The following is a 14,824-nucleotide window of genomic DNA, read 5'->3' on the forward strand; positions in this document are numbered from 1 at the left end:
CCTCTCTTTACTAGGGTCATAGCAGCTACTACTGTGCTAGCACACACAGTCCCTGTCCTAGACATATGCCATCCTGCTATGCGAGCATCCCTCCATACATTCACAAACCACTACTGGCTGGACAGCCAGATCCGCTGAGAAGGACACTTTGCTTGCTTGGTCCTGCACGATTTTCTGGTCCATTCACAGTCCACCTCCAATCTGCTACTCTTTGTAATCTATTCAAAAGGTTAGGAATTGGCAGCTAGAAGTCTCCATGAGAAGAAACGGTTACTTCAGTAACACTCTTCCTGGCAGAGACTCTATTTAGCCGCAGATTCCTCACCGACCCTCCCATCCCCTATTTTATGTGATTGGATTCTACCCATTGATTACATCCCAAGTCTAGTAATCTGCACATTGATCTTTCAATTTGCTTTTGGGGCCCCACGTATGGGGAGCAGACGGTCTTGAAATCAATTGACATCAGCCTGAAGGAGTTGCACCTATATAAGCTCCGCACATCACTTTCAGAGGGAAACTGCATCAGTGAAGAGCTGCATGGCACCAGATTTATGTTGCCTGGTCTCAAAAACATCTGTAGACTTCACTGATGGTATTGGCATGGTTATATTTAGTTTAGCTACCCCTCTGACTAGGACTTCAGGAACGATATTGTTTCCTATTGGAGCTACCCTAGCCAGAGGAAAGTCTGACAGAGATGCCTTCCTATGAGTATGGGGAGGTGGGTATGGAGTTTGTAAGTGACATTATACATGTGTCTCCCCTATTGTTATGGTCTAAAGTTTGGCAATCTGAAGAACTGAAATTGACAAAGGAAATTTTACAGACTGCCTTAAACTTGACCATTGTATGGAGATTCCAAGGCTCCTATATGTTAGGGATACCTTTTACAAGATTGGGTTAGGTAATATATTTGAAAACCCTTACATGATTGGCAAGGATTCCAAGTTAACTATTAAAAACGCCTATTGTTTTAATTTGGGTACCTTAAGGAATAGTGAGCATGCACTGTATCGGAGGGGTAAATTGCAACGGCATTTTTATTTATCCTACATCATCCATACGCAATGGCATTTTTATTTTACAAGGTTTCGTCTTAGTACATTACACTTCCTTTTTGCTTTTCCAAAGCAAGGGGGTGGTGTGAGAGGTTACCCCCTTGCCCCTGTAATGATAGGGTTTCGCAAAGTACTTTACACCTTATCCTTTTCTGTGCTTTGTATAAGGTCCCAAGAAATACATTCATTAGTGTGGCTCAATGATTAGAGCGGCAGACCCTGATGCAGAGGTCTAGCTCGGGACCCGGGTTCAATTCCCTGCCTCTACGGGTCTTGGGCTCAAAATTCCACGGACCTGATAATTCTCGCCTCGGTGCCTATTCCAATCATGGTCCCCACTCTGCAACTCTGGGCAATAGCTTGCTTAATCTCCACAACGGCCCCCACAACGCTAAGGATGCCTGGCCTCCACCTTGGGGGTGCCCAGGAGTGGACGCCTCACAGGGAAAGCCAGGATGGGTTCCACAGCGGTATTCGTACAAGCGCCTTGAGACCCTTGCGGGTGAGTAGTGCATATACAAGTATCAATTTACATTATCTCTTGGATCACGCTACTACAAAGAGGGCTATGAACATATATTGTCCTTGTCAACTCTAAGGATATGTAATGCTGTACTTAGTTTTATTAGATCGGCCCTTGCTATTAGAAATCAATACTGAAATAAGTTATTGGTGGAAATTGTTATAAATGTTTCTCCTGTTGGCCTGTTAATGAAATGCATTTAGCACTTTATGTCCTGTCCATATATATGACCAAGGTTACTTTTTTAATGCATTGTAAAACCTAAAATGTAAATATGTATTGTGGACTTTTATGACAAATTATGTATCTTTTATATTGGTGTATACTTTTATGACTCCTTTTTGGAATCGAAATAAAGTTATTTGAATGAATGAGTATGAGAGTCTTGAGGAGAGCAGGATCTGTGTGGAGTTCACCTGCAGAGATTACAGTGATCCCAGTTGCAATTCAACTTTTACAAGTATATCTTCTTGATGATGAATGGTCTGACCTTCTCTGGCTCTGCCCTTCAATCAACTTCTGATCACGTGTATCATGTGTTCCAACCCTACAGCTCTCATGTGCTCCGACATTCCTATCCTCTACATCTCCAGCAGCACCTTGGTCTCAGACCTTCACCATGTTTCCTCCATACCTTACTTCTCTTATTTTTGTAGCACATCAGACTCTGCTGCTAAAATTATCTTTTTGTATGGTCAACACGTATTGTTGCTCTTTGTTGTAAAATTCAATGAAAATACTTGATAAACAAAATGAATGGTCTGTCCTCTATATATGAGAAGTGCAATATCTTCGTCATTGAGGAGTAATGTCTGCAACATTGTGTACTGGCAGAGCCACAACCCCTCTTATAGGAATCTTTGCAAAAGGATCGGGTTTCGAAAGTGGTGGAGTAACCACTGCCTGCGAAGCTGTAGTCTGTGGAGTGGTAGTACACCTCATTGGAGGGATTACAGAGAGCTTTAGTGAAGAGTGTATTTGTGAAGGAGGCACATCCGAAAGTACTGTATCTGGTTGGAAAGTAAGCCTTCCTATGCTCTGAATCAGAAATTGGGGGCACCTTCTGGATTTGAGTTCCCCTATCCATGAAACAGATACGTTCAGAGATCAGCTCAGCATCATGTGTTTCGACTCTGCATGCCTTAACCACAAGAAAGAAGTCAAGTGCCTTTCCTTTGAACCAGCCAGTGACAGCAAAAAAGTTATGTAGCCAACAAGATCTCTACAGTTTGTCATTAAATCTCTGACTTTCTGGTGAACTGGAATATCTGATTATTTCTGAAAACACAGAGAAGACGTTTAATGTCTTAAGTATATTGTAGCCGCCCCATGTAACACTTCAATTAAAACAATGACTACCTTTAACTGTAGTTACACTTTGAATTCTTGATGTATGTAATATGAATTTCTGGATAGAACTTCTGTGACCTAAAATATACAGCTTGAATAAGTATTGTATTACCTTGCTGATTACAGTAATCGCTGTCCTTGGATTATCAGTACCTAAAACACAATATGCAGGCATCATGAACATGTTTAGATCCTATTTGTTACTTCATATAATACTGAGCCAAATTTATTGAGAAACAATAGTTCAGAAATCCTTTTGAGAACATTGGAATCAGTGTTTTGTTTCTAGTTTATAACTTAAACTGTGTAGTCTCCAAATGTAAATGTTCAAAGTCACTTCTTTAATATGATTGCATCCTTAGAATACTTCCTGAACTTAGTGACCTGTTTCAGAATGCAAGTCATCTGTGGAAACAACTCTCTTCAAGTTGTTATGGGTTTCATTTAGCAAGATCCCTGCTACAGCAACGGAACATCACGATTGCCTTGCAAGAATTCCATGGACCACCAGGAAACTTATACTTAACATAAACATTGACCACCCCTACTTCTAAATAATGCAGGAGTGTAGTTCTCGTGGGCAAAGTAGTTTGTGCTCTATGCCTTCATGAAGTGGTCCTTCAAAGCTGCAAAGCCTTCCACCAACTCTTCTTCTTGGGCTCACCGTTCTGCATGCTCTTATTTTCAGTCAGATTAGGTGCCTTCATTACGCGCCAAAATGGAATGTCTGAGCCGTCTGGATGCCCAGAGCGCTAGGCAGACCCGAGTAAATGTGAGTCGTCAGGTGTATGTAGTCTTGCGGTTGTTGTCCGTGTTTGTCCAGCTATGCATCCCTACCATTTTGTGTGGGGAAATTTGGTTTGAGACCCAATGAATATCCTTTCATATGATCCTTTGAGTGCAGGCATGTGTCCTGTGATTCACAAAGTAGAGACCGGTGTTCCAGTGACTGAAACACATCCTGGATTTAGATCACCAGCAGGAGGAGGCAATCCTTCTGAAGGGTCTGAGTGCATTACACATCTTTCTGTGTTATTAAAGACTATAGAACATCAGTGGCCCAAGTGAAGTGCTAAGTCTACAAAAATATTTTACAAAACAAGTTCAATGAATGTGTGTCCTGATGTAACGTAACTGATGCTACTATTTGAAGCGCTCTGATACACGATTTTGGTCGAATTTGCGCTGTATAAAACTCTGTAAAGAATGTTTTAAATAATATTTGTGAAAATCATTTATTGCAATATACATAATATCCGAAACGATCCTAGGCCTAAGAATCGGATATTGATTTTTAAGTTGGTAGTAGTGGCATAGATATTAATAGCAAAACATTGTTAAAACCTGTCTCTCCCAACAAGAATGGCTGGTGTACAATTTGAAAGCATTGGAGATACTTTCAATTCAAATGATTCATGACAAAGATACCTTTTTATGTGTACACAGAGCCACTATTGCCTTACGTGGAAAAGCACTGCAGGGAGATAACCTGCCCACCAAGGCTCAGAACACGGCATCTTTTTGATTACCAGACTGATCACCTTCGAAGTAGGATACAGAGGGCCGACCGAGACCGAAACATGGGGATGAAATGACCACACTCCTATGTCTGTCGTAGATTGTTAATGTAAAAGGGAAAGAGAGCATTTTTGCAGTTGTTGCTTTTTTTTGTGATGTCCCAACAAATTTGGTTACATGGACCCCTAGCTTAAATTGGGGTCCGTGATCGAGAAACGATTATATTTTAAAAGTTACTGAAATAGCATTGAATGCAAAAACTGTCTTCTTGCACTGTGAAGTTAAGTTCATAAAAGTACCAATAAAACGATTTTGGGAAAAAACAGAAGACTTATCTAAAATTGAATTGTAGCTATGACGTTGTACCTTGGTCATAATTCATGATAATTGCTAATTCAGCAGAACAGTAAATACCAATTTGTGAAGAAAGGCTGAATTGCTCCTCTCCATGCCATACTAATAATTAATCCGTGATCAGAAGCTCATGATATATAGTTCTTTTACTTTCTGGCATATCCTGTAGTTTGTCATTGTCTACATTTATAGATCTGATGATGTGACTTTTGTTTCCATTCCTTGCTCTCTCTCATGCTCTAGGACAGTTTTCCTTGCCAATAGACAAGCGTCAGCTGTATGAGTTTGACATCAAGGTTCCATTACTTGTGCGAGGGCCTGGCGTCAAAAAGAACCAAACAAGCGAGGTAGGATAACTGATGACGGGGTTACTATTCTTATAACTATGTTCTCGATTGGATTATTATCGAAATGGCAGTTTTAAACGTCAGATTGACTGTTTTAAGCTTCAATTGGGACTTGGGGACTCATTGTACAAAAACACACCAATAAGTGTATTTCTATGCATCTTGCAATATATTCTTTACTGTTTTTAAACACTTAGTAAGACCGATGGTTCTGATTCACAAAGCCAATTTAGAGAGCAGGTCAGATTTACACAAGCAGTTGCTGTTTTTTTTTCTGTAGCAAAGATACAAAGGGGCCTTGCGCTAATTCTTGATGGCGTAAAATTTAGTGGGAGTTAATCCCTAGCACAGGGTTAGGAAGTGGGCTTTCAAGGAATATTTTTTCTTGAAAATGTCCACATACATGAGAATATGTGAGCATTTGCGGCTTCGGTCCGTCTCTTTCCCATCCTGGGAATGGTTAGACATTTACTCATGGCAAGGGCACAAGTGAATCTCTTAAGGGTGGATATACAACTCCTGAGAGCCCTGGATATGCAGCTTCTTAATGAGGAAGAACATTTTCTTGTGTAGAAAAGTAAATAGTGTTATTGTGCAAATGTGCTAGCATTTCAGTTTGCATAATTGTACCCTATGCACAAGTACCCACTTGAAATTGTATACCATGTACCCCAGAGGAAAGCGAATGCCCAAGTAAAGTGGCATTATAGTATGTGGAAGTTCACCCCTGGCTCAGTTTTCTAGGAATAACCTGGCACAACTGAAATTACACACATGCTAAATTGTCGACCTGTGGATGTGCTTAAAGTTTTGTTTATGGTTACACACACATGCACCCCCTATCAGCCGAAGTACGATATACAATGCACAAATATTCAGACCTTTTGGAGCTATGTTAAATTATGTGCCTGTGCAACACTGTATTCATTCTTCGATTCTTCTTGAAAATGCTTCTCTGTTGTATGGCAACTAATGTCTTCCCCCTCCCCCATCAGATGCTCGTCGCAAACATCGATTTGGGGCCTACCATTCTTGATATTGCTGGCTACGATCTAAATAAGACTAAGATGGATGGTGTGTCCTTTTTACCTCTCTTGGTAAGTTTTACTTGTTGGTGAACTTTTCTGGATCAGCCCGCTCCACCCTTACGTTTCTTGATTTTGAAAAAAATATGCTCTCACAGTATATAATACTTTATGACTGGACTATTGAGATACTAAGAATGCAGTCAATAAATGGGATGCAAGATGGCTATAACCAATTTTTCATCATTTCCTCTCATTGATGACAAGATCTAATGCTCATGTCACCCAATTATTGATGTTCATCTAGTCCTGTTTACGCCACTGACAGAAGTGCATCTAATATAATGAACATTGTCTTGCAGCGGTTTGTAAAATCCTCATACTATAGCCAAGGATGGAGATGGTATTATTTTGCTTATAATTGTCCCTTCCACTAAGCCTGCCTTATTGTCAGTCTGATTAGTTTTTGCAGTTCCTCACTCATACTCTAATGTGAACCTCTCAAATGTGGCCCCATACAGAGGCGTTGGTGCAGTGTAGTGCAGAGCTGATACCTCTGTAGCTGCCTTACTTAGTTAGTGACCCTGATTGACTGGGCATCCACCACCACCAGTGCTAGACTCTCAGAAGAGTTAAGCATTTCCTAGCACATCTTCCTGTCCTATTTATTATGTTTGTACTTTCTTCCTGCACCACACACTACTGTGCACTATATTGAATATCTATATTAATAGTGACAGGCCCCATTCTGAAATAATAGTATTTATGCTTGAAACCTTTTATTAGTTCTATTTTTACCAGAGCCTGCCTGTTCACACAGAAAGTTAAGCATACTCTACACATGCTAGCAGTGGTTCTACCAAAAATGTTATGGGGAAGATGTTTGAGGTAAGAATTATCCTTAGTCTCCTCTCTGTGACCAGTTGAACTAGAGTTTAGTCCTTAAGTGCTTACAAATGCTGGTTACCCTGCTTTAGCTTAAAATTATTTTGGCATGATGGTCTTTTTCCATAAACATTTTTTGCTCTTATTTTTCCATAACCTACCCAGAATATTTTTTAGTGTAATCCTAGGAAGTGTAGTTTTGTGCTTCCAGTAGTCCGGAGAGAGTGATGTCAATATTTATTCTGAATATCAATTTCTAGCCATTTACTGTACCATCTGCCAACCATTGACATCCCGAGTTCGATAGCCGGATGTTCAGTTAGGTCTTTGCATCAATTATAGGTATCCTGTAATCCATTACAATTTGACTTGTGCGAGTTATAGGCATCCATCACGTCTACAGTGTGGTGACAACAAATATATTGCTTGTAACACCTGGACCTCCACCTGCAAATCTTGGCGCCTCCCTGCTGTTTCAATCTTTGGGACTGCCTCAGACCTAAAGGAATGTGTTTCATACTTCCCATGTCCTTGCTCACTTTAATGCAAGTCCATTTTCTTGATCTTGTAGAACAGATAAGACAGTGGAAACTCATTCACATGTACTAACATCACTACCCTTTTGTTACTTTTTTTGTATTGATATTTGTACAGGCTTTCTTATCCCTTGTGAGGCCCAAACGCTTTCTGGGTTGTCCTGTTTTAATGTGTATGCAGCACTTGATACCCCTAGTGAAGTCATGCACTCATATTTGCATCCCGTTCCTTCGTGTGTTTCCGAGAGCATGGTTGAAAGGCTGTTATATGTAGTATGGCCTCTGTGGGACATATTGGACGAGGTGTGTGATGTTTGAAGACTTACAATTAGCAACATCAGATGAAGCAGACATGCTTCAAACCTAGGTTGTTGCAGAGTCTGAAACAATAGACACAGCCATGCATGCAAGCATTTACCACTTTATGGAGTATAATATCATGGAGGAAAAAAAACGTTGATACTGCTTGAATGGGCGATAAATCTTAGGATAACATCAAATTCCTTATCCAACTGGAGGCACTGTTAGGTTGCTCAGGAGTATTATCTTGAGTACACCCAAGCATAACCAAGGACCAACCCTACTACATGCAATGTTAATCAAACTGTGAGAATTCCATGCATTACACATAGCAGTGAGAGAGGACCAACCCATTCGAGGCGCTTTTACATAACTAGAGAGCAATACAAGGGATTCCACCCAGACATACAGAGGGCCAATCCCTCTGCAAGCACTGTTAAGCCATTAGTGTTCAGTTCAGTTCGTTAGCTTTATTCGAAAAGTAAAAACATTTCATAAAAGCATGTACAATACAGTGGCAAAAAAAAACCCATAAAAGGTCAATTTCAATTTAAAAATATGAGAAATCATAAAGGTGACAGCAATACATAAATAAAAACAAATACATCAATACGTTTCATTTTGTAGAAAGTGACGTGTGTTGAACAAGGATTAAATCAATAACTAATCATTAAGAGCGGGGGAGTAAGATAAGTTAATTAAGCGTGGGAATAAATCGACCACTCAATACATGTCCAGTTCTGGCCATCCAGTGGCTGTTATGTTCTTCTTGGCAATACGACAGAGCATAGGAAGTTCTGGGGTAGAAATCAGTTAAACTCCAAATGGATATAGGCCCATCTCCTAGCTGTGGCTGTCGAGATTGAAGGTATGAGACGACATGTCTGTTCCTAAATTTAACAAGTACCAGATCACCCGCAATATATTTCGGGAGAGGTCCTAACCAACCCACTCTTCTGACGCTAAGTATGGTACCATCAATGTTGGGTGGGAGGGATCTATTTTTAGATAGCTAAAATACTACTTTGTTTCTTAACTCTTGGTTGTGTTCGTATTTCCCCAGTGGGAGTTCTGGTACACCTGAGAGGACGCACACGAAAGGAGCGGCCTCAGGTGGCAAATGTAGATGTTTGGTTTTTTGTGGCACATTGTCGCAATTGACCTCTATTCCCTTTTGGAGTGACATTTCTTTGTTTGGCCCTTTTCTAGGCTGGGAGCTCCGTGAAGATGTGACTGCCTTCGAGGGGTTTAAGTTTTTGCTATGTGGGGTTACTGGTTGTTTGTGGATGGTCTTACTTTGCATGGTGATGTTGGGTATTTCTGTGGGGGCTGGACACGGTGGACTAGAGGTACACGGTGGATGAGAGGGTCCTGCCTTAGTTCTTAAAAGTAGAGAATTTGCACTGATTGCTTCCTCGACCCCTGAAAGTCTATCCCCTAAGCTGGTCATTTTGTCAATTAACGGAGAAAGTATTGACTTTATCAAGTTTTCAAGCGAGGCCAATAAGGAGGCATTGGTAGATACTTTAGATTTTACAATGCTAGGAGTGTTAGGGAGTGGGGAATTTGTGGTTAGTGTTGGTTGCTTGCCCTGCCTCCCCTTTTTTCGGACCCCATCTCTCTTCCTTTTAGTAGAGGTGACCTGGGTAGAGGGGACCTGGGTAGCAGCAGCGGAATGTGAGTTTTCCTATGGGCGTGTTACATGTGGGGTAGCCTGCGAGATTTGGGTAAGTTGGGGTGAGCATCTAGTCCTAGGGCTAATTATTGGTATAGGGGAAATGGGAGCTCTAGATTGAAGACCTTCTGATTCCACAGGAGCATATGAGGATCTACACATATTATTTAGTTCCTCAGGTAATGAAATTGCTTGGGTTGCATCGGCAGTCTGCAGAGACAAACAAACACTCGGAGAACTATCCATAACTGGCGAGCTCTCTATTCTCTCTAATTCACGGGCAATAGGGAGAACAGAGCTCTTAATGTAGTAATCCATTGTTCCCCTAAGCGAATTACTCTGATTGTCAGATTTTCTAATGCCCCCGTTGCAGTTCATAGAGAACTAGCTTTTGATTGTGGACACTGAAGCAATATCACCTCCCCCAGGAGTAGTTCATCAATTCCGCTACTATAACACTTGGGAGAGACCTGTATGGAAGATGAAGTAGTCAATAGGCAAAAGGGAGTTTGTACCTTAGGTCCTTTCCCCTCTGTTCTGAAATCGGTTCCAAGGGGGGGTGGCCCAGCCCGGCCTCCTCTGGCCTACGATGGCCTTAGATGGTCCCGCCCTTGTCCCGGGCTTCTCCCGCCTGCTCCTGCGCGCGACTCGCGGGGCGAGCGGTGTTCCGCTGATTTCAAGCGCCTCCGGGCGCGTCTGCGGCGTCACAGGGTAGCCGGGGCAGCTGGGAGCTGTGGTCCTCCCGCTGCTGCCGGTGGGTCCGTAGTGCGGTTTGAGCCGCTCCCCTCACGGCGGTCCTGGGGGCAAGATGAAGGCCGTTGCCCTCACGGCGTGCTGGCAGGTAAGTGTGTGTCCCCCAGAGCGCTTCGGCGCTCCGCTGATTTCAAGCGCCTCCGGGCGCATCTGCGGCGTCACAGGGTAGCCGGGGCAGCTGGGAGCTGTGGTCCTCCCGCTGCTGCCGGTTGATCCGTAGTGCGGTTTGAGCCGTTCCCCTCACGGCGGTCCTGGGGGCAAGATGAAGGCCGTTGCCCTCACGGTGTGCTGGCAGGTAAGTGTGTGTCCCCCAGAGCGCTTTGGCGCTCCGCTGATTTCAAGCGCCTCCGGGCGCGTCTGCGGCGTCACAGGGTAGCCGGGGCAGCTGGGAGCTGTGGTCCTCCCGCTGCTGCCGGTGGGTCCGTAGTGCGGTTTGAGTCGTTCCCCTCACGGCGGTCCTGGGGTCAAGATGAAGGCCGTTGCCCTCACGGCGTGCTGGCAGGTAAGTGTGTGTCCCCCAGAGCGCTTCGGCGCTCCGCTGATTTCAAGCGCCTCCGGGCGCGTCTGCGGCGTCACAGGGTAGCCGAGGCAGCTGGGAGCTGTGGTCCTCCCGCTGCTGCCGGTGGGTCTGTAGTGCTGTTTGAGCCGTTCCCCTCACGGCGGTCCTGGGGGCAAGATGAAGGCCATTGCCCTCACGGCGTGCTGGCAGGTTAGTGTGTGTCATTAGTGAGCATTATATGGGTTCCACTCAACAATGAAAGAGAATCATTATTAAGCAGAGTGTTGGCAAAGGTCACCTGAGTGTACCATACAAGCTGCTATGCTTTATCCTTGGAAAGGCATTGCGAGTACAATGCGGTAAATGGCGAAAGGAGGAACACTTCAACAAAAACAAGGTGATTGGAGGGGCAAACGGACACACAGTCAGGTCCAAACCCACTTACGCTCAGCTGCTGGGTCAGAAACCAGACTGTGCACATACCCAGTACATTTTAAACATTCAGCCAATATTAATGCCATTAAAAGTAAAACCCTGCTCTGAAGAGTGACAGAATTGTCTAACTGGCTTAGCCTCTTTAAGTTTCTCCGATTCCAATTCCACATGAACAAAGGAAAGCCATTACCATCTTAAATCTTCTGATGGCTACTTCTAATTGCAGATTCCTCACTTGGGGAATCTCCAAGGTTCCAGAGTCAATCTGCAAACTCTTGCAATGACTCCTGTTCCCTAGTGCTCCACTGGACTTTGGATCAAAAGAGTAAATACTATGAGCAAAAGGGTCATTTCATCTAGCCCGGTGCTTCGATCCTGGAGTACTGTGTGTCTGCTTAGTCACACACTTTTGTTCTTTAGAACTTAATGTGTGTGGTTTTACCAGCTTTGCCTCTAGATTTATGAAACTATTTCCTCAGGCATTGCAAAACATCCAGGAAATGGCAAAATAAATGTTGTGGGCCAGCCGAGATACCATGGATTCTGTTGCTTGAGCTGTGGGGCACCAGTGCACTCCATGTTTGGATGCCTGGCACTGGGGTTTCTAGGAAGCCAAGTCCTCTCTCCCAGACATGTTGTTTAATGGTTTTAGGTTGTTTGGAAAAAGGCAAATTCTGTGCTGGAACGCCTTAATGAAAGCAGAGCTGCAGCATGCTCTGTACATAACTTTCCCTCCTCACCAATTCCTTCAGCAGTATTGGAAGGTTTGTGGATACTTGAGGGGCCTAGAGTGATTGAAATTATACCTGAGGCATAGTCTGGTGCTTCCTAGTCCCAAAGAAAGGCTGGAGCCTCGGACTGTGGACCTCAGAGTATTGAACTTATTCCTCAAGGAGTTCAAAATTATGACTCTTGCTCATGTTCTGTTGTCTTTGGACCCAGAGGGCTGGATGGGGTACCTGAGTCCCCAGGACACATACTTTTAGGCACTGATCCTGCAGGCCCACAGGAAGTAACGCCGCTTTGTTGTGGCGTTTAACCACTTCCTATTCACTGTCCTGCCATTCACCTGACATCCGCCCCTCTGACCTTTAAGAAGGTTGTGGCAGTAGCTCATCTTCTCAGGTCAGGGATCTGTGTATTCCCACACCGTGAGTACTGGTTGTTGAAGATGGGCTTGCATCAGCTAGTTTTAGAGCACCTACAGATAGTTGTGGTGTTGCCTACCTTGGGATTTTCTTTCAAAAAGCTCAAGTCTCACCTTCTACCATCTAAGAGGCTTCCTTTTATTGGGCCATTGTCATTAAGCCCTATGTGCTTTTCCATTGGCTCAGACTAGGGAACCTGCAGGTTAAGATCTCAATATTTTATACAAGAGCTACTGTCTGAGACTTTTATGGTTCTGAGGCTGCTTGCTCTTCTACCAACTTGCCTCCTTGTGGTGCCTCATGCTCATTGGCACATTCGGGCCCTTCAATGGTACCTTTGTCTGTAGTGGGCCCAGCACTGAGAATAACTTCCAGACCAGATTTGTACTTTTTGGAACTATTTTCACTAAATTCTTTAAAACTGCATATCTTCGGTTCTACTCATTGGATTTTATTTTTTTTGTTTTTTATTAAAGAAATCTCAATATTTATACCTTGATGTATGAACCTTTCTCTGTGGTGCTTCCATTTATAAATTGTTTGAAATATTGCACAAATACTTTGCCTCTAAGGTAAGCCTGATTTCTCTATGCCAAGCTCCCAGAAGGTTGGGGACAGGTTAATTTAGGGTTGGCTTGTGCCTCACCCTGACAATGATGGTCGTTGCTGCTTGACCAGGGCTCACACTCCAGTCAACCAACAACTCATTTTCTTACAGCCATCACATCAGGCTGTTGGAGCTGCACACAAGCCTTCTGGTCCTCAAGGTTTTTCTGTTTTTCATTACGGGCAGGTTGATCCAAATACTGACAGACAGCTCGACTACAGTTTGGTACTTCAACAATCTAGGGCGGAATAGAGTCTTGCACCCTCTGTCTGATGGCTCTAAGGCTTTGGTGCTGGCTGGACTTTCACTGATGATCTGTCATTTGGGGGATTGCTCTGCATCAAGGCAGATGGACTCAGCAGACTTCACCTTGCTGATCACATCTTCTGAAGGAAACAAAGAAGAAAGCACTAGCAGACTGCATAAAAGTCAGCACAAACCACAGCAATGAGGTCTTCGCCATCATGAAGGAGTTCTCCAACCACACAGCTGCCGAGAACATCACCCCCTTGAAAGAACTTTGTCACACCCTGGCGGACGTCTTCCACGACAAGATTTCAGTCATCAACGAAACCTTCAAACCCGACCCCCTGCTGCAAACAGCATTAGCCTGGTCACACCAACAAGCACAAACCCTGGACACCTGTTCACCCAGTGGGTCCTGCTCACTACTCAAGCCACCACAATCTCCATCATGAACTGTCCCCACTACATCTTCAGCCTCAGAGCAAGAAGATTGGTGACAAGCCCAAGAAAGTCTTGAACACCTCCATCACCTCAGCATCCTTCCCTGAGGACTGGAAACACGCTGAAGGTAGGCGCCTGAAGAAACCATCTGCCGACCCAGCAGAACCGAAGAATTACCAGCACATCTTCCTGCTTCCCCTTCCAGGGAAGGTTCTCGAGAAGGAAGTCAACCAGCTACTCACCCAAACACCCGGAGCACAACAACCTCCTGGACCTCTCTCAATTCAGATTCTGAGCAAACCACAGCACTAAGACAGCCCTGAACACAGCCACCAATGACATCAGGACCCTCTTGGACCATGGCAGAAGGCAGCCCTCATCCTCCTAGACCTGTCAGTGGCCTTCGATGCCGTCCCGATCACATCCTGATCAACAGACTCCACCATATTGGAATCCAGGGAGACGCCCTCAAATGGATTGCCTTTAACCTCACCGGGAGAACCCAGAGAATCGTCTCCCACCGGTCACCTCGGAACATAAGCAGATCAGCTGTGGCGTCCCCCAAGGATCATCCTTCACTGGCCAACACTGTTCGATTGCAGGGACTCAACATCATCTCCTACACTGACGATTCCCAGCTCATCCTCTTACTGTCTGAAGACCCCTCCACCACCAGAGCCACTTCCACAGATGTATGATGAACACTACATGATGAAGGACAACTGTCTCAAGCTCAACACAGACAAAATGGAAGTCCTCAACACAGACAAGATGGAAGTCCTCATCTTTGGGACCAACACCTCACCATCAAATGACGCATGGTAGCCTGCTGACCTCTGCCCATCCCCCACCCGACAGACCACGCCTACAACCTTGGCATCTTCGTGGACGGCAACCTAACTATAAAGAAACGGGCAAACGCAGTGTCATCCACCTTTCCCCCCCACCCCCTACACTTGTTCTGGAAAATCCACAGGTGGCTCCCAGTCAAAGCCAAAAGGACCGTCATGCAGGCCCTATTCACCAGCAGACTGGACAACAGAAAGCACTCTCTACGTAGCAATCACCACACGCCTCCTGAAGAGACTACAGACAGTTTAAAACTCAGCGGCAAGACTCAT

General features: G+C 44.2%; 1 protein-coding gene across 1 annotated transcript in view; it reads left to right on the forward strand.

The window, feature by feature from the left end:
- The window catches only part of GNS (glucosamine (N-acetyl)-6-sulfatase), a 230,871-nt gene that overhangs the window by 153,199 nt on the left and 62,848 nt on the right, over positions 1–14,824 (forward strand). The window contains exons 9-10 of the mRNA XM_086919043.1: positions 5,050–5,153; positions 6,149–6,250. Coding sequence (XP_086775169.1) covers positions 5,050–5,153; positions 6,149–6,250 — 206 coding nt within the window. The remainder of the gene's footprint in view (positions 1–5,049; positions 5,154–6,148; positions 6,251–14,824) is intronic.

The sequence above is a fragment of the Lissotriton vulgaris genome, chromosome 1_1 (assembly GCF_964263255.1).
Source record: "Lissotriton vulgaris chromosome 1_1, aLisVul1.2, whole genome shotgun sequence".
In the NCBI taxonomy this organism is placed as follows: Eukaryota; Metazoa; Chordata; class Amphibia; order Caudata; family Salamandridae; genus Lissotriton; species Lissotriton vulgaris.